We start from the raw sequence: 20864 nt of genomic DNA on the forward strand, positions 1-20864 counted from the left end.
CCACACACGACATACAATTTCAACCCATGTGTCACTGCAATCTGGCAACCCACAATCTGATTCAAGGGGCGTGTTTGCAGCTGCTCTCTACACAGGTAGGCTGACTTAGCTGTTGTCAAAATGTCAGGGGCATGACAGCGTCTCACCTAAAAAATCCAAATGCACCTGCAAATTTAAGCAGACTTGGACTGACTCCATCTAAGAGGGTACTGACAGCTGCCAAGTCAGCCACATAATTACAATAAGTCTTTCTAGTGCACAGAACCTGGAGGAGTAAGAAAGTCACACATGCATACCAGGTGGCTGGTGACTCAAAAAAAACTGGGGAAGACAGGAGGAAAACCAACCCACCAACCGTCATGTTATTTGACACTAGTTGGCTACTTATCTCTACTTTCTTATGTTCAAGTTATGTTATGTTCTTATGTTCAAATGCAATGCAGAGACATTTAGACGGGCAGCTGCTCAAAGTTAAAAAAGACCATAATTCATGGTATAACCTGTTGAAGTATAGCAACAGGTTTTTTTTATATATATATATGCCATTCAGTGAATTTTACCATCAAAGTTAAACAAAGTCAACTTCAAATTTATAGTATTATTCTATTGTGACAACAGATTTATGTTCTCATCAAGAGTAAACAACATATCAGATGATTTACATGTGTTTCCTATGTATTTCCTTAGTATACAAAATATATAAAATACTACAAAGCTTATAATCTGATACAGGTGCTGAATACTAGAAAGACTGAACACTAAAAACATTCACAGATCTAACAGTGTAGGTTCACATTAAAAAGTATGAATGCATGTATCAAATACAGGACTTACACACTCTTATCTATATGCACAACGTACAAAAAGTAGCCTACAAAGCTGACAGTGTTAACAATGTTGTTATTCTAGTTACTTTAACCTTATTTTTCAACATACAGCACAGCTTAAAAATGAACAAGAATGAAGAAATTCTTACAAGCAAGCAGCCAGACCTCCTGCACGCTCGTTCACATATCACACAACATCAACAGGTGACTGAACAACCACTTAATTAAAAACTGGATAAATTCCAAATGAATCAGGCTCTTTCCATGTGAGTCCAGACAGCTCACTGTAATGCTTCAACAGCTTCAGTGTCCAGGCAAACTACCTACAAGCACATTGATTCACATTATCTGACATTTTCTTTCTTTCTTTCATGGAGATGAAGTATTCATGTCATAATGTCACGCTGTATTTGTGGCTGTGGGTCATCTTGTTTGTTTCTTAACAGAACTTTGCCACTGCTAGTTAACCAGCTGATTAAGCAGCAATGGCAAAAAAGCTAACTCTCCCAGTTGTTTCATTTAAGTTATGTTGTTAACTGTCTGTTGTTGATGAGAGGAGTTCACTTTAGAGCAGCAGCATGTTGGACTGCCAAACACCACCGTAGTCCTGCTGTTAATCCAGCCCAGACAGCTGAAATTCATTCTCACTGTTAGTTTAACAGTCCTTTACAGTCCTTCAGGGCTGCTACAATAAGCTAAGTGTTGTGTTAGCTAACGCAAGTAGCTATCTACAGCTCAATTAAAAAAAGGGAAAGTAAATCTGAAAAAAAGGAAGTTTGGACTCTGTTGAAAGGCCTGAATAAAATGTATTTTCTTTAGTTATGTGTTTAAAAGTGGCTTGCAATTTGCACGTTATAATTTATTTTCTAATATGCTACTGTATGAAATATGAATCTGTCGCTTTACCACCAGTTCGTCACACTCACGTGCAATACAGTGGTAGAGAACTGAAGATGAAATCTGGAAACCCTCATTGGACCAGCGCAATGTCAATACTGTATTCTGGTTGTTGATTGGTTAGGGAGGACATCTGTTGGATCGTTATTTAAATAACAGATTAGCATGAAATAAACGAAGTACATTAAACTGATATAAGAGATCCCGCCCCGAGGAGGACAGCAGGAGCCCGTCCTCCTCTGCTCTCCTCTCACCGCTTCACACAGATTGCCCTCTCCCCTCCTGCATGCCCTGCAGGTGTTGCTGTTGAAGCATTTTAATCAGAATTTCAATAATGGATCTTTTCCAAAGAAGAGAGAAAATATATTTTATAAATGATAATGAGTTTTAGTAATGGTGTACTTAAACCAATTACTCTTTTTTACATTTTGGTCTCCCTCTTGCCTCTTGCCCTCTTGAGCAACCTCCTCTGCCTCTATGGACCAGCCTCTACTGATGCATACTCACTCATACACACACATACTTATAAGCATACAACAACACACACATAAACTCAGAAGCAAATGCACCCATAGACACATTTATTAATATTATGTTCATAGAATGACAAATTTTAATATAAATTTATATGTGTTTTGTACCACAGTGTTAAACTGCAGGGTTTCTCTGATAAACTGATAACATCATCATAACATAAAACAAAACAATATAAACAATATAAACAAATGTGGTTATTTCTTTATTTATTTACTTATTTCTTTACTATCCACAAGTCCCCATCCCAGCCAAAAAAAACCCTCCTGTATTTTGAAACCTCAGCAGGTCTGCTAACACACATAGGGGATAGAAATTTGAATGCGTCTGTGAGAGCATGTTGCATTCCTGAATGTGTGCAAGGTGCTAGCAAGGCTACCTATTAGTGTGCCTGAGTTGAGGTCAAGTGCAAGTAATGCTGCGGGTCAGAGCCCTGTGTCCAAACATCCATCTCACTCCGTCACCTTCCATTATCATCGGGTCATTCCCATTAATTTGACTGTTAAGAGTGTTAAGTGACTTGGTCATGTGTGAAATGCATCCAAGCAAATGATCATCAAAATGTTAATCTAACAAATCTACATATGGGAAACTGCTCAAGTGTAAAGAAGAGCTGTGAAAGTATGCCATTCTCCCAAAGTGGGAAATGTTCTTCCACCTTTCAGTATCAAAGTACGCATCTCAATTAGCAGGTGATATCAGATCATAAGTGTCTCAGCAGATACCAATAGGGGAACTGAATGTTATGATGGAAGAGCAGCTGTCTGAGGAAGCAATAAGAAGCTTGTCGTTCTTCAGGTGATAAAATTGTCAGACACTGACAAAAGTTTCAAATGAAGCCTTTGATTAGCTTCCAGTTAATTGGTGACACCGCTATCACCGTCTTCCTTTTTCTTTCTGCCTCACTCCCTCTCCATGTGTGTTGCTTTCATCACATAAGACGACATTTTTGAAGTACATCTGCTAACAAAAAAAAACATTTGAATAACGCTTGGTGTTTACATGGTACTTGGCAGGAGTCAAAAGGAACTCTTCAAAAGCAATATCATAGCCGTCCATGATCAATGCTCAAATACCAGCAGAGAATATTCTTTTTTTCAGAGATGTCAGACGTGCTCCCGATTGAGGGAGCCATGCCTTAAATCTCTTGAGACTGGCCCTTGAGCGTCAAACAAGGACAAAAAAAAAGGAAAATAAGAGCATGTTTCAGAAATTTAAATGAGTACAGCGTTCAAAGAAGTGCTAGGAAGCAGTCATTTATTGCATTGTTAAAAGACAGGGAAATATTGGCCTTGCACAGTTGATGCTCTAAGAGGGAATCACATTACATTATCCTGTTTGAAGCTCTCAATCAGTTCAAAGTTCATTCTTCAGCTAATAACATAAAGAAACATAATATGTCACAATTGCAGAGAAAGGGTATCATCATAGTATATCCTCCTTTAAAAGCTCTGGAAAAGAGAGCCCGCGATTGTCAGACATATAAAAAATTCAAACGGTGCCTCATGTGCTGTCTACCCTACTGACAAGTACAAAAAACGGGTACGCAAAATTGAGATCCATACAGAATTCTCCTCACAGTATTTAACATATTGGACTCTGATGCCCAGTCTCTTTCATTATGGTTAACATTCTAGTTCCAACTTTACTGTCATGCTGCATTTCATTTCATTTTCTATGTGTTTCCACTTCAAATATCATCTTCCTGCTCCCCATCTTTAATCTATCTGCTGTTTATCCAGCAGTGAATACTATCACTGGGATTTGCAAAAAGAAATCTATTCAACAAAGGATGTTTCTAAAGCTGAGACTACATCACTATATAATTTGCCTGTCCCAGACACATTTTTCAGACCTGTGAGGGAAAAATCCTCCAGTCAGCTCGTGCCCATCACGAGGGTTTGTCAAGGTCAAGTGGTTAAGAGACGTGTCTTGACCTCGTTGTGAGCGGTCCAAGGTGCTATGGCAATTTTCATCCTGGGTTCATAGTCGGAATACCTTGGAGACGAGTCAGAGACAGGACAACTGGACATATCGTAATTATTACGGTGAGTTCAAGGTAAAAAGTAGCCTCTAGCCTCTCTTTAATCTGAAGCTCTGTGGGTATGTTGCGTGGAGCACGTAATTTACATACTCTGCTCTGACTGAACTGTTGTTTTCTGACATATCCGCCGTTCTAATAATCCATGATCCGGTGATCTGTTTCCACACGTCCCTATTCTTTTTAAAGTCCCGGTAGCTCGTTAATGTCACGCTGTAGAGAGAACTGGGGAGCCAGGCACCGCAACGATCAGTTTTTCCTCCACTTTGTTTAAAGTTCTTTCATGCAGTGGAGTGGAGTAGTAAACAACTGTGCTTCTCTTTCCAAAGAAATAAAACCAAGGGTAATTGGCTCTCTCCTGGTTGATGCTCACATTGCGTAAGAGAACATTTGCATAAAGTTGAGCCTTTCTCCACCTTCCTCTGTAGTGTAGATGGGCACCTTTTGAGTCTGTTTAGCTCAGCAAAGGGGTGCCGGGTTGCAAAGCAAGGTCTCATTCACAATGACTAGCAGCGTATTGCTGTCCAAGCATTTCAGTCCGTATGTGTGAACTGCCTGTTTCCTCTAGACGCAGATCTCTGCAACTGGAGTAATGTTGTAATAAGTACACACTGTCTGAGATCAGTTGTGTTGTTTGTGCACACTCCACCTCAACATGACAACAGCCTGAGACAAGGTCTTGCTTTAACAGCAAGTGACAATAACAATGCACTTGCAAGAGACACAGTTATATATATAAGTATAATTCTAGGATTCCTGTGCATGATCTGGGATGCATCACAGACCCTATGTTTTGGACAGTAAGTAGGTTTTGTCAGCAAATGCAGCCACTTGATAAAAAGCATGTATAAACAAGAATTCTGGCAGATAAAAAGGTATAGAACGCTGCATGTGTAAAGGATTTCAGCAGACATCCTGTCTGATGTGACTGCCTTACCTGAGGGATTAGAAGGAGAGCTTCCTGTATCGAAATGCTAAGACGCCACCACACATAAACATATTCAAATGTCACTAGACGACTGAAAGTAAAACATAAGTCTCCAAAGATAAAATTCAAACCGAAATGAATAAACACAGTCATTTCTTCTATAATGTGTGAGTAATGGCTCATAACAGCAAGGTTATCCTCCAAATGCATCTGGAAGCTGGAAGCAGAAAAAGTCATGTTCTAATAGTTCTCTTCATTCCACGTCATTATTATGTAAAGCATAAAAATGTGTTCTCTCGTCAAATCAAAGCACCCCACAAATCAAAGTTAAGGCAATTACAATCTTATTCCACCCTTTCAAATGGCAACAGCTGTTTCCCTTGGTCAAAATTGCAGTGTAATTGCACACGGTAGCATATGGTTATGGCTGATTAATCCAACTGGGGGTGAAGGCCCCATTATTCCTGCATGGGATGGGTAAATAGGCAGCAGATCCAAGTGCTGGATGGATGTGTAATGGGATGGCAAAAAAGGGAATGGGCCTTTGATGAGATGTCTGTTAAAGATGGCGTGATTGTCAGAATCGATCAGGCCATCTACTATCCCTATCTAAGCCATTAAATTGATTTGCTTGTCATCCGGCTTCTTCAAGAGAGAATCATGCCAGTGATACCAAACTATGCAGAAAAGAGGAGCAGTTTAGGCTGAATTCATATTCATTCAGAAAATATATGGCTCTAGGCTTTTGCAATTTAATGTCCCTTCATGAACTCCATGAACTAGAATTGCAGGGTCTCCCCCCCCCCCCATCTTTTTGTTCATCCAGCACTGCAGGGAGATCGTTAAAGCCTCAGGGGCCCAGTGTGTGGCAGCATGTCAGGCATGTCATGATAGCTAAAGGACTGCTTACTGGCCAATAGGCTTAGATTGGCCACCACTTGTACACAGACACACATCCACAAGCACACACACCCACTGATACAGTATACACATACATTTCATCTGTGCGCACACAACCACACACACACACACTACCACAAAACACCTCCCCCAGGGAACAGCAATTACAGGGTTCAGAGGTGGTTTCCGAAGCCCCCGGCCAATCCGAGTGTATTTATATTATAAACACACAAGGATCTGCATGAGTGAGTCGAGTTTAGGGGCTTCCTGAAGCCAGTGTCACTCTAAGGTGCATGCTCATTTCCATCTGGCCAGACGGGGGATGATGCTGGTAAACAAGCCTTTACTGTGGCTCCCCCCTGCCTGTCGCCGCATGCATAATGGCCCTCTTAAAGAGCAAGGGAAAAGTTCAAGTCCATAATCACATCCGTACCTCCGGCTTATTATTTCTTAGAGGTCATTTTGGAGCCTACTTTGAAGGACATGTGCAAGCAGCGGTTCAAGCTCACTTCCAGGTACTTGTGCAGCTGAATCTCATGTGTGGTGCAGAAGGCATCCAGATGCTAATTTGGGGGAAACTGTAAGAGTAGAAAACCGTGGGTTGGCTTGGCACAGCAGATATGGCAATACAGGATACGGTTTCACCACAGTGATATTAAAACGAGGTGTAATGCTCTACTTTTAAACCCTTCAATCCATTCTAATCACAAAAACCTTGTTCAGGCCAAAGCTTTATTCTTGCAAGTCACACATTGATTGAAAGGAGCAGGAGCCTCAAAAGAAAATAACACTGTAGTACTCTTACTGAAAAGCCAAGTACAATATACATGTAAGCTACCAGTGCTCTCTTTACTGCACATCAAAGAGTAAATACTACTACTTGTAAATAGAGGTGAGCGAACACACAAGCTTAGCCTTTACAAATGCATTCTTCAAACCATCTCCATAAATGTAAGACCTACTGAACATGAAAACAAATGCACTCACAAACACAAGCCACAGATAGAGTAATAATTCCTGAGCAAGTAAACCACCGGCTTGCTTTTGTGTATAGCAGACTGATCAAAAGAGCCGTTAGAGACTCACAAAAAAAAAAGCAAAATCAACAATACCGGGTTAATCCAGTTCAGTCAGATCCCCAATTAGGAGCAAAGGGATATAGAGCTGAACAATCATAATCAGCCCATCACTACTAACGCCAAAAGGGAGACAAGTGGTCCCTCTGTTTTTATTGACAAGAATTCAAAAATGTTTTCACTCCATTAGGTCATTCCACACTGACCCTTGTTCGTCCCAGTGTATAGTGAGAATTCCCAGCTGGCCTGGGTGGCCTCGTTTTCCCAGTCCGCCCAGCAGTGTGAACAGTAACTAAATTAATAACCATGCAGGGACAAATAGAGCAGCCCTGGCAAACACTAACCACATTCCTTTGTGCTGCAGTCCAGACAACGGGCAAGATGACAGGTCTTTGAATAGAGTCTATTTGTGAATAAGGCTTCATCTTTTCCTCAACCCAACAGTTCTTGTTCTGGTCCAGCTGTCCAGGCTGAATGGCGCTTAAAAAAAGAGAGAAGAAAATGTACAATCTTTTTTTCTTTTCAATCCAGTAGTAATTTTTTGGGTTACATAACTGGTGTTTCAAAGAGCAGGACTGGCTGAAATTTTCGGATTACGGTTCTTAGAATGTACTCTATGAGATGAGAGAGAAAAAATGAAATATGGCTGGCAATGCCAATGAGGGAATTAGGAAGTGAATGCGGTCACTGAACAGATAGCTGTGAAATGGCATTGATTATGCCGCATCATTGTCACCTAGAGGAACCCTCTGATGAGCAAGCCTTTGCTGGTGGCATGATTTTTATGTCATCTCGACCAAGTTAGGCTGACCCCATCTTTGCCTGCTGCATTAAAGTATTACAGCCAGAGTCACAAGGTCCTCAAAAAGAGCATGCACATCCCGAAAACAGTAGCTTACAGTGAGTTAAAGGCAATGCTTTTAAGTCTTTTATGCTTGTCTGTATTCATGTATGATGCTGTAAAAAGGTATGCAGGCGTGTCATTTTCTTTCTGGTTTGTGCAGCTCTGGCGTCTTACAGCTAGAAGGATGCAATCAGCCTATAAGTGCACTGAACAGAGAGTTTAGTGGGATACTAACATTGGCAGGGTGTTAACATGTAACTCCCTCGTCTTCATACTCTGCGCCATGGTCTCTCTGCATACACAACTCATTCAAGAGATCTTCAACAGCTTAAAGGAAGCAGCTTGTAAATTTGCCTTTTTTTTCCTATTTGCAATGAGTGAAAACCAGGTAGCATTAGATTACAGCTGAATTCATACCTTTTCGGTTCTTTAAATACAGAGGATTATCCAATATAATCAGATACCTCGGATGATGTCAAGCTGCATGATAAACGCAGGGAAAAAAAATCAGACTGAGTTTGGCAGGATGTTGTAGCGTAGATTAATCCACGATAAAGCTTGAGACAAAGACGCTTGACACAATTCACACATCTCTATACTTCCCTCCCTTCCCTCCTCACACATTTACGTGGCTGCACAAAAGCAAGAATCTTCACACAGTAAAAAACGGGGACACAGCAGGCCCCGACGGAAGAGGTTGAAGTCTTGTCACATACACACATATTAATAATGAAAAAAAAAGTCTTACACTCAAGAAAAAGCCTTTCTTTTCAACACAGCTGTCATATAATGTATGTACAGTATATATTCCTATTATTGTACTGTAGGAGGCAGGTCTGTATATCCAGGAGAGGGAAAAGTGCTGAGTTGTGTTTATGGCTATCAATAGGTGAGAAGTTCACTGATGGAGTCTTTCAGATTCATTCCTTTCACCCTGACACCATGTCTACACAGGAGGCACAGCGTGAGCAGCAGCAGCAGCAGCAGCAAGCGCTCCGTTGTTGTGTGTCTGCACAGGATACGTGCGTAGTTGTGCACGTATAACGGAGGAAAAATAAACCTGCAGCGTGACAATATGCTTCGAGTTGCGGTTATGCACGTGTAGCCCGAGTGAAACAGGAGCTGTTATACGGCCTGCGTAGACAGCTGTATTGATTAACATAGAAGCTTATCTGTTCCGTCAGATGTGCTTGAGACAGACAACTGACAAATGTGGTTGGAAACGCTTTCCCCACTAAACAGAGAATATGTAGCACCGAGCATACTTTGTATAAGGAATGTATAATTTCATGCATGTATATGTTTGTGTATCTTAATAGGAATGTCACGGTAGACCTGTCAATGTGTCAACAATATCCTCCCCTTTCTTTCTTTTCTCCTGTGCTGACGTTCTTGTCAAGTGACAGTGATATTGACAGTGATACTTTCTGAATAACACAAGTGTTAACTCTCTTAAAAATAAGAATCGTCTATATATATAATTCACAAATAGGTTTAACCTTTTAATCAAGCAAAAGTCAAACATGAAAGCAAACTGAGTTTACTTTCTTATACTTATTTTCACATTTTCGCATTTCTGTCTAGCGTTTCCATTTGTTACACACAATATTGTATGTTTTTATCATGTGTCTTACAGACAGTTTGAAATCAATGAATAACATTTTCAGCACCATGGGAGGTGCCACAAGATGCTCTAAAGCCATTAGCACGCTCTCGCTCTTATTTTATCTTTCAAAACGTGTGTATAATTTTAAGAACGCTGATGGAGTCTCGCTTAGAAAAAAAACTCTTAACCTCCTCGAATAAATTTAGAAACAGGGGCTCAGATAAACAAAAATAGACCCAAATCTTGAAAGAGAGAAAAACAAAAGATCTTTAAGTTACGCCTCTCTTCTGGACATGCTACTACCAGAGACCTTGAGTAGGAAGTTTTGTTTTATTGAACGTAGCACAGTGAAACTCTAGACATCCCTCTGAGAAATCTATCACTGGACTTTGACCATGAGTATTCTCGCCAGCCCTGAATACTAAAAGCGATATGTTGTGACCTTTTGCCAAAGTGCTGGCTGCGGGGATCTAGGACAGCCTCACTTTTTTTTTTTTTTTTTTTTTCTTTTTCTTCTTTTCAAATCATTTCACAGGGCACAGCTGCTACAAGGAAATCAAGATCCCTTGTCTGTCAATTAAGATGAGTGACAAATCAGGGCATTTGTAGTCTTGAGACATTCTTTCAACTCCACTGTCTGCGCGGATCATTCACGCTCCGATCTCAAGCTGTTTCTTCTTCGTTGGTTTACCTCACTTTAGTTTTCCCCCCACCCATCAAGTTAATTCAGAATCTCCTGAAAAGAACACTTAGACCTGCCGCCTCATAAAAGGCTGACTCATATCGAAGACCAAAGGTGGCTTTGAAGGGTGACAAAAAGAAAAGATCAATAATCTTGATTTCAAAAGTGTCCCTTTATCTAAATACAGTGCTTCAGACATCTGCTGCCTACATTATACCCCTAAGTCTCAAATATACAAAAACAAAACAGACAAATTCTGACACATACACAAACACAACATCTTCATGGTGCAGGTGTCTGACCGTTCAGTGGAGAAGAGAACAGAAAGGAAACAAAAGAGGAAACTATTGTAATAATAGTCTAAAATTTCCACACGCAATTTCCACCTCTTCAAGCCATTGACCAGCTCACAGAAAATTTCTGCTCCATGTCTATGATTATGTGCCATATGTTGTTGCCTGTGATAAGACTACATCCAATTTTACTTCCTCCTGAAGCAGTCAAGAGGTGCTACCAAACTGCATGCATTTCACTCCAGCAATACAATTTAAATCCAATCTCCTAACAGATTTAAAATGAAGATGACATCCTTGACTTCTATTACTGTGTCAAGGTCCATGTCCAATACAGTAATCTAAAAACAGACTGCCACTCTAAACATGCCGTGACCCCCCCACCCCCCCCCCTCCACCCGACACACACACACACACACACACTCTGTCATAACCATCCTTATGGATGTTAATCTGAGTGCCACGCCTTTGACAGAATGAAGTCCTCAACTCCCTCTAAAGCTCCCAAAGTCAGGCTGTAACCAGTCAGGCTAATCCGCAGACATTGAGTGATGCAGAAGTATGTATGCCAAACATGACATTCCAATAGAGTGCTCCCCCGCTGCTCCGAACTCCAAAATAGATGTGTTAGAAATGACAAAAACGGCAGGCCGGCCCAGCATTGTCTCTGCATGACCTCAGTAAATGAATGGAAATGAACAGTGGGACGGACTAGACAGCTCTTACAACTGTCACTTTAAACAAGATATCCAGGGTGAATTGGGAGGAAGGCCTGTTTTTAATATGATTTAAAGAAGAACCAAGAGTGTGCTTATGTGTCAGCTACAAAAATAGGTTCTTAAGTGTTGCAGAGCCTTGAGATGCAAAATGCTTCGCCCTTTAAAATAAGATTATCAAACTCCTGACAGACTGAGTGTAAATTTTCTTGCTGTCAATCAGCTACCAAAGTACCTTTATTAATATTGAAACTTTTTTTTTGTGCTGTCATTATGAATGACAATATGATTATGAATGACAACACGCAAAATAGAAGGAGTGAAGATTATCTCTCGCTGCTCAGCAAGCCTTCAAGCAAGACTTCATAGCACTTTGGTCTTATGAAGGCCGTTCTCCCGTCGTTAAAATGCTGTTTCAGAAGACTGGTCATTAAAATGTGGCAAGCAGTGGCTGACATGTCCATCCAGAGGCATGCTACTCGCCTCATCATGTTCTTTAATCATCGGATGGAAAGAGAGCAGCCCACACTGGGGTCACTTTCAACGAGCCGCTCTCCGAACGGTCTGAAGAGAGTCCAATTAAATCCTACATTTCTGACCCAGGAGCGACTACGTAATGATATGTGGGCTACTGCTGGATGGACTGAGCAGAGAAAGAGTGAGAGTGTGTCTGGCAGTCTTCATCCGTAACTTCTGCACATAAGCAGTCACATGCATGCATATTGATTCATGCACCCATGCACATTCAAAAAAAAAAAAAACAGACAACGCCTTCTCTCAAGCCACTTCTGCAAATAATGTGTTCTTATTTAACTTGCTTGGTTAAATAAGCATTTAAAAAAGGGAAAGAGAGAGGACAGGAACCAAGCATTCAGAATCAGATACAGACAGCAGGGAGAGATACACAGTTATGGAGAGAAGGGAAGCAACAACGCCAGGATTCTTAATCCCTAGGACACACAAGTTATCAATCTCCAGTAAATGTCAGGCACTAGGATATGCCCTCATGAATGATGGATATCTGACTTGTTTGTTTTTTTCATCTTCTCTACATTGTATTATTGAGTGAACACTACCAAAGGCTTAGAGTCTATCTTGAGAGGTAATACTCCCTCCTTACAGTGGCAGCAATACCTGAATCCCAATTACCTGAGTGGAGAGGGTGCAACAAAGGAAAGCAAAGAGCAAGAGAGTGCCTTTTTTTTACTGCATGTGTCATCATGCAAGTGTCAACCAAGATGAGGTATTGCACGTTCAAACACGTGAATGCAACAGAATGTACTGCAAATATGACTAAATTTGAGGTTTTCAAACTTCAAGATGTCAACAAAAAAAAAGGAGCTCCGCTTTTCACCCCCTGTGATTAAGACAACAGAGAGGAGAGTACAGCCTTCGATCATGATCATCATCCAACCAATGGTTCTAACTACAGCTCAGGTCTAAATGTACGGTAGGCTACAACTGTTCTGCTTGAGATAACAGCTATGTGCGTTGCCTCTTATATCAGAATATGTCTTCAACATGTCTTCAGCAGGCATTCATTTCCCTTAGTAACCAATAATGATCACTGGCTTTTCATTTTTTCAATCATTTCTGACAGAAACAGACTACTGTACAAACATCACATAAAAACTAACACCTTAAAGGGATATGATGGTTGTGAAAAAAAAAATATATATGCCTGCGTTACAGCAGACTCTCTGCTGGGCACCAGAGACGCACTCCAAGTCTCCACAGGAATATTACAGAGATCTTATGGGATTATTGCGCTGATAATTTCAGCCAGCTACAGCAACCACTCGTGAAAAAAACTGAAAGAAAAAAAAAACACACGCACACACACACACACGCTCTTCCAGTCCCTGCAAACTGCCACACATGGCTGTGGCTGTCCTCATGCTGCGGGGAGAAACAGGCTGCATAATTCTCAGAGAACCAATTAATTTTCAACATTTAATGCCCCCCACGTGCGCGCGCTCGCTTTAAACGCCGCACATCAATATGTTGTTTATTTACTGCGCGCGTTTGCCGCGCGAAGTTTAATTGTCGAGGGAGAGGCTTGATTAATTAGTTAGGACTTTTTAATCAGATTGACATTTTTTAACAGCTGGGCTTCTAATGATACGTTCAATGCATATGTTCAGCGGAGTGGAAAATTCAGTTATGTTTGCAAACATAACAGCTGTAAAAAAAAAATATGGTTCTTTAAGACTACATTAAATCTCAAATTTACAACAGCAACTGACACCTCGAGCATTGTCTAAACTCTGTAAAGTTCAGGTTTAGGTGAAGTGAAGTTCGGGGCTATGAGGGATCCATATGTGGAAAAAAAAGTCTCTTTGAAATGTTTAATCAGGGATAACAGCACCAAGGGAATACCAGTGTGTGGGTCTGTGTGACTAGCCTGCAATTAAGAGAGTGTGTGTCAGAGTGATGTGTAACCTAATGAGAAAATTATAGGCTACGTGCAAAAGGCAAAGAATAATGAACACATCACCGTTCCGATGCCGCCAGAACGGAAACGCTTCCACACAAAACATTCAACATAGCAGAGGAGATAGAGACAGTAATGGGCCTGTGTGGTGACTAATCGGCACCGTGCCGAGTCAGTGCCCCCTCTTACCTTGAGCTTGTGTGGAGTGGGTGAGTAAAGAAAGAAATAAAATCCATGTGGCGCGCCACATCGATCTGCTCCAAGAGTCATCAAACATGCTCCCAAACCAGGTGGACTGGACAACAAGTGCCCGGTGAGCTTGAAGCATGCTACAGTGTCCAAGTCCCGGTGTGGTTCTGCTGTCCGCCTGCTGTCGGGTCTCTCTGTCTGGGAACCTGCGGCCACTCGAGCCGGTAGGAGCGCACGGAGCTGGGAGCGCAAGAACGAGCCGCTGCTGCAGCCTGTATCGACCGGACAAATTCGGTCAAACAGTGTCTAAATCTATTACAGGTAGTTTTATTTAGTGGTAGTAAAATGTTTCCCTATTAGGGCCAAAACAGTCTTGAGTTGGTTTCTTTGAATCACTGGATGCAACAGTCAGATGAATCCAGGTTAAGTCCAAATTCAGTCCATTTCTCGCTGCACCTGTAAGAAGACAAGCTGCGCCTCATACTTTTTCATCGACACTTCTTTCGTCTTTGAAACGATGTTGTCCTCTTCTTCTCCCTCCACTTTAAACTTCAGCCTTCCTTTCGTTTTTTTTTTTTCTTTCCCCAAAGCAGCGAACAGACTTTTCCTCGAATCCTTTTTGGAGAAGGGGCGCCAGCTACGAAGCACACCCCCTGTAAAGTTCCTTCCCACAGCAGCGCACTGTCAAGGTCGGCAATTCAGTTTGACAGGACCACTGGGGGGGAAGAAGTTCAGCAGCTCGCAAAGCAGAGAATGAGAGCGGCGAGGAGAGAAACTTGCGCGCAGTCACACTGTCATGGTCGACTCGGAGCCTGCCGTGGAGGAGAGCCCGGCTGCCGGTGTGCGTCGGATGAGGACGGATCCCGGGTTCTTTATGAGGAAACATTAGGCTCTGATGTGCTGGGAGCGCAGCGCAGGTCGCCACCATGCGGCCAAGCGCGAACACACGCTCCCCGTTACAGCAATACAGCTAAACACAGAGCCCAGGATTTCCAGGAGAGGGTTTTATTGCTTTCCACATCACATAAAGGTGGAATGAATATAGCCCATTGTTAAAATGATTTAAGGAACACGTGTTATTTGCCTGTGTTGCCAGTTGTGTGGAGTGGAATGGCGCTTGAGTGCCTGAGGAGAAATCATTGGAGTAGCCCATTTCCATTGGGATTTATAATCTGTCTGAGTTTATTGACCTTCTAGTATTTTTCATCCCTCGTGGCATCATTATGGGGATTTATATTTTGGCTGCATTTTAGTACATTCAGCAATGATACTGTGAGGTTTGTGCAGCACCCTTCTAAGCATGGCTGTATTGTTCTTTTCCTTTTTTTCCCCCCTCTCTCTCTTTTAGTTTATGGATGTGTAATTCCCCACACTGTTTGAGGTGCATGACATGAATAGAAAAAGACACAAATGGCTGTGCTAAGTCTTTACACAGCCAGAACTAAAACTGCTGCATGTTACCTTGTCTGTGTTTCCGCCTGTGTAGAAGGAGGACAAGAAAGAGAAGAGGATGAGAAATTAATGAGTGGAGGAGGACAGAAGGAGGAAGAGCAGAGCAGAGAAAGAAGAGAGAGGAGGGGAGTGATAGAGAGTGACTGAGCAAATGCTGTTTCCAAAATGACAGTATCGGTGAAATACGTAGAGGCCGAGGGAGAGAATGAGAGAGCATGACTGTGCAAATGTTCCTGTCTTGAAAATGACAGTGCCTTGCCAGGAGAAAGCAGGAGTGCTTAATGTTTGTAATGTTTTTTTTTGTGCGAATGGTGAGTCCCATTTAAGCCACCACAGGGCAGAAAGGAAATAATGCACCATGGTAATAGCCTCCGTTGTTTCTCAGCATGATCTCCAGTCTCCTGTTGGCGTTCTCCAACTTATCCAAAAAATGTGACACCTTGCACAAAAGTTAATAATAGGAGAGTTCACATCAGGAAAACCAAGATGGAGTGCTTCCTCGGCCACCCCCAGGGCTGCTGAGGGACCCGATTATGATTTTTCAAAGTACTTACTGTGACTGAACTCAGCAAGAGGGTAATTTAGAAAATCCCTGGACACAGTATTTTGAGCCATAGCTTTCTGCACACAAGTGGCAAAGCCGTTTGTTTGTGTGACTTTTTTTCTTGTTCCAGATGCCACCTCCGCCAGGTGTTACTTCTTGGTGTTGTTGAGCAATGGCTAGCTGTGATTAGCTGTGATTTCAGGTGGTAAAGCAGCTCACTGCAAGCTGTATTCACTTCAGTATGAGACATACTCTATCCATCCAGCCCTAGAATTAACCACACAACTGGTAATGATGATTTGGAGTTATCTGCAGCAGACTGCAATTATTTCGAGTTATTCTGACATTTGCCCTGGGCATCCATATTTAACATCTTAAACCAGACTACCACTGGATGCCATTTTTGGCACAGCGGAGGAGACAGAGAGGAGGGCTTAGAAAATCTGGAAGTAATTGGAGAATACACGCATACTCCCCCCTTAAAGAGCCATATCCAGTGTGTTTGCAAGTTTTAGTTCTTTAACTACAAATCATGTATAGTTTATTTTGCTTATCATTTTCAAATGCATGCTACAGTTTTAGATGTTTACTTTGATGTATTTTTTTCTGTTTTTCCTGGCAGCCATTGGTTTCCGTTCATTGAAAATTATACAGAAATCATCATCACAGACATGACGATTGATAGATGTGTTAGATTACAGAACTTGAGAGTTCCAAGAGTCTGTTTATTGATTTTCATACAAGAAAAGACGAAATCAGTGGCTGCCTGGATTGATAGAAATGTAGATGCAAGTTAAAGTACACCTGATTTGGAGTAAATTGACCAAAATTTACAAGAATCACTGGTCTTGTCCTTCAAGCACAAAAAGTGTACCTGCAACCATTACCACTGTACTGACTCTGAAAACAACCCTCACTATTTCAAATGACAACCTTCACCCAAAACTTCCCAAACATGATTTTCATTCAGACTCCTCTTACTGACTGAATCATCAATCATGAATTGTAGCACTGACAATAAAATTCAGCTCTCATTTCATTCTGTCAAAAAAGTTGGTTTTTTTTTTGTTTTTTGTTTTTTAAAAAAAAGGGCCCACAGAGGTAGAGCTCCACCTGCATCTTCTGAGGCCTGGAGTAGAGCAACAGAGATGTAGGGAGGAAGGGAGGAGAGGCATCTTTGAACAACAAACGGCATCAAATGTTTGAAATCATTGGAGATACGCTCAGATCAAAGGCCCGATCAACAGCTCAGATCCTCACCTACCTTTGGTTGTGAGGATCTTGCCTGAGATAAGATCACAAATACACACATAAACATGCTCACAGCCTGCAAAAGCGAAAATAATATCAGAAAAATTCTGTCGGCTGCCCAGATGGGAAAGACAAAGATCGACAACCGAAAGGAAGAAAGACCTGAGGGAAGACTCTCGAGTGCTTCAGAGAGATCTGTGAAGTCCACCTCATCCACATAGACACACTCATCACTCTAATGTCCTGATGCACTGACCCCGATGATAACTTGAGGGTAACGCTGGATGCATTAACCTCCAATGATATTTTACTACAGGACAGTGTGGCTGTGGCGGTACGTACTGTACCTCCATTTGCAGGCGGTTTTAAAATGTTTTCCCTGAGTAAATGCAGGTCTGAATGTCTCACCATTATTTATCAAACATTTCTCTCTTCATTAACATTTCTCTGCCAATTAGTGCCCATTTAAGGAGCGGCATCAAAAGAAAAGGGATCTTCTTAACCAAAGTGAATTCTCCATCCTCTCTCCCACCACTCACACTGACCAGTCTCACTGGAGGTTTAATGAATCGGAACGAGCAGGGGATAATGGAAATGGGAGCTCAGTGGGAGGCCGATGGGGTGATGAGCATTGCTTATTACCTCCAAGGCCGATTACAATAAAGATCTGTCATCCCTCTGATAGCAGAAGACTCAAGGTCTCCCATATGGGGCCCCGCTGACCATCTGAACAACCCCAGTCAACACAAACACACTGAACTGAACCCAGCCTCATTTACAAAGTTATTTATGCAGCATTGTTCATTCACAAGTTTAGGCCAGTTTACTTACTTACTTCTAAGAGCATTAGCATGAGCAGGCTTAGTTGTAAGCAACTTACTGCACCTCAACCTTCTTTCTTTTTTAATTTTTAACCATTAAATGAGGTTAAAAAAGGGGGATTGATGTTTAAAAAGTAATCATTTACACATTTATATTTGTGAAATAGTGAAGTAGATGGTAAAACTACATTTACATGTATCTTCTTCCCACAATCAAATGACCTCCCAGTGTAATTACTGCTGAGAAGGGTCATAGGATGATATCCTGAGCTCAATATGCTCAGCAAATAAACTGGGTCCCTTTGAGAATATTTTCTTTGGTATAGCACATCTAAGGCCATGGTACTTCACTGTCATATTCACAGCAGGGAGGCTAAAATGCATTGGCTCTGCAAAAAAAAAGAAAAAGAAGAAAAAAAGTGACATTTAAAAATACCTGATCGACAGTCTAATTTATGTAAGGATCTTTCATCGTAGACATTTTGGCAGATGGAGATGCAAGAAAAATCCAATAGTATTCATCAGAGAGAGAGAGATCAGTCAAAAAAGTAGAGGGAGGAAAGAGGAGCAGAACTGTTTGTGGAAGTGAGACAGATGGTCAAAATAGCAAAGAAATATGTTGAGCAGTAATGCGCCAACCTTGGAAGAGAAAGGCCTAATGTAGAGAGAGGTAAAGAGGCTATAGGTGTAGGAGTTAGGATAGAAAGAAAGAAAAAAGAAAACCGTTTTAAAGAGTAAAGTGGTTTAAGATATAACCATAAACAGGTGGGGTGCCTTCTCAACATACAATGTGCTTGTTGTTTTTGATTTGCCTGCAAACTCATTTCACCACCCCCACTCCGAATTTCTCACTTTCCCCACTCCACACGTAGGCTAAACTGCTTAAATGTTTTTTTATGAAGCTGAGTGCATCAATATGATCGTGCAGCACCTCAGAGGCGATTGCATCTGACTGCATCACCCTCTGATTCACATATGCACCTCACTCTGTTTCTCACACATTCAAGAGACTGCAAAATACATCATGAAGCTTCGAGCAACATCAGTAATTATCTTCCCTGAAAAAGATATTTTACCTGGAAGTGGTATCTAGTCACGCTTTTGGTTTTATTTGAGGTTCCTATCCCAATACGATGGAGGTGACCGTATAGGTAGAAAATTCAGCCAGCAAAAACGACCTATAGTTACGCCTTTTCTGGCCTTTAATGCTTTCTTAACTTCTCTGATACCCCCTGCTTGATATCAAAAACATCAGAAGATTTGGGGATTTTTTTTTTTTTTAGAAGTAGATAAACAGGGTCCAGATGAATAAATGATGTGTATGCACACATAAAAAACATAAATACACCATTTCCCACAAGAAGCATTTGTACAAACCGTACATATTTGATGATATCTTTTGCTTTTGTTCCTTGTTGTCCCAAGAGTGCAACGATCATTTTTTTTTGTGTTGGAGGACCCGCTCAAATCAGAATCATTTTTCATTTTATCATGTTGCACTGCAGTGATTTGAAGATGCTGCTCAGACTGTGTAATGACTGTTGGAGAAAAGCTGACACAGTGTGTGCTAAATATAGTGTGAGCAGAATGTATAAGTTGGATATACATCTCACTGTGAATGGCTCATTTTGCCTTTTCAGGGTCAAGTATACAGTTCTCTATAGCAGATACAGAACAATGGTTTTGTGAGCTATTACAGTCAATCAGAAAATAACCTCACTTGTTAACTCTTGTGGAGGGGGAGAATATTAGAAATATAAACTTGACACTGGCTAAAGGCTAGAAAGTTTGTATTTTAATTAAATCCAAACACCCAAAAAAAAAACCAACCCAAAAAACAAAAATGAGCAGATGATTCTTTATTTGGCTGTGGATTCAGATGCTCGGGCTTCTTTTAACATGCAAGTTTTTTGTCAAGGTGGAGCAGCATGTCAGAGGGTATGGATAAATGTGTATAACGCACACTGGAACATGCATAGATGCGCACACATGCATCACACAAGCATGTACAGACAAGCAAGCAAACATAGCCGTGACTACGACTGACAGATTACCTGGGCCACAGAGGCACAGCCCTAATATAGATTGAGAATCCTCCTTCACTTTTATTAGTGGCTGGGGAAAATGAATATAAAGCCACGTCAAAGCTGAAATAGAGCATCATTCTTTTAGTCCTGATTGAATTCTGGGCTATAAGCCCATGTGACTGATCCGACACTGTCACTTTGTATGGCTGAGACACTGCCTAAAACCCGCTTTGTGTTGAAAAAATGTCAAACTAACACTATTTGACTCAGTAGTGACTCAGCCGTAACCCTTACTTGCAAGCTATTAGAGCTCTGCCTGTAGTGTATTATATGGACACATGAACATATATGAATATTGATACAGCACATATACACCTAGGCATCTATAAATGGAAATAAAGTGCAACACAGCCAACATAAATAAACACATGGACACACCAAGCTCCCACTGGGTTCATTTCTTTGGGGCACCCTCAATCAAATATCAGTCAATGCAGAGCTGTAATTGGTGCAAACGTAAAACCTTGGGCACCTACATCAGATCAAATATTGACATTCTTCCACCCACTAATAAGAGTTTGGGTCAATGTATGTGTAACTAAGCCTGGAGCCAGAAAAGGCATTTGCTGCCCAACTTGCTGCTACAATGGCAGTATGCTGCTCCAGCCTCCATGTTGGAGTCTCGACCCTCACGCCCCCGCACTGTTGAAGGCAGTAGAAGGTGCCACAGCTGTTGGATATTTATTTTGTTTTTCCTGCTTTTCTCTGAAAGGAGGTTTTCATTGTCTAACATTAAGGTTTC

General features: G+C 41.4%; 1 protein-coding gene across 6 annotated transcripts in view; it reads right to left on the reverse strand.

Annotated features, from left to right (window-relative positions):
* The window catches only part of sdk2b (sidekick cell adhesion molecule 2b), a 275926-nt gene extending 258436 nt beyond the window's left edge, over window positions 1-17490 (reverse strand). For 2 of the 6 annotated variants that reach the window (XM_067576688.1, XM_067576687.1), the window contains exon 1: window positions 13968-17471. In XM_067576688.1, the coding sequence (XP_067432789.1) occupies window positions 13968-14106 (139 nt within the window). In that variant the 5' untranslated portion in view covers window positions 14107-17471. Of the gene's footprint in view, window positions 1-13967 lie in introns of all 6 variants that reach the window. The other 4 variants (XM_067576685.1, XM_067576683.1, XM_067576686.1 and 1 more) reach the window with 4 other exon arrangements.
* Window positions 17491-20864: the final 3374 nt, after the last annotated feature.

This window comes from Thunnus thynnus, chromosome 20 (genome assembly GCF_963924715.1).
Source record: "Thunnus thynnus chromosome 20, fThuThy2.1, whole genome shotgun sequence".
In the NCBI taxonomy this organism is placed as follows: Eukaryota; Metazoa; Chordata; class Actinopteri; order Scombriformes; family Scombridae; genus Thunnus; species Thunnus thynnus.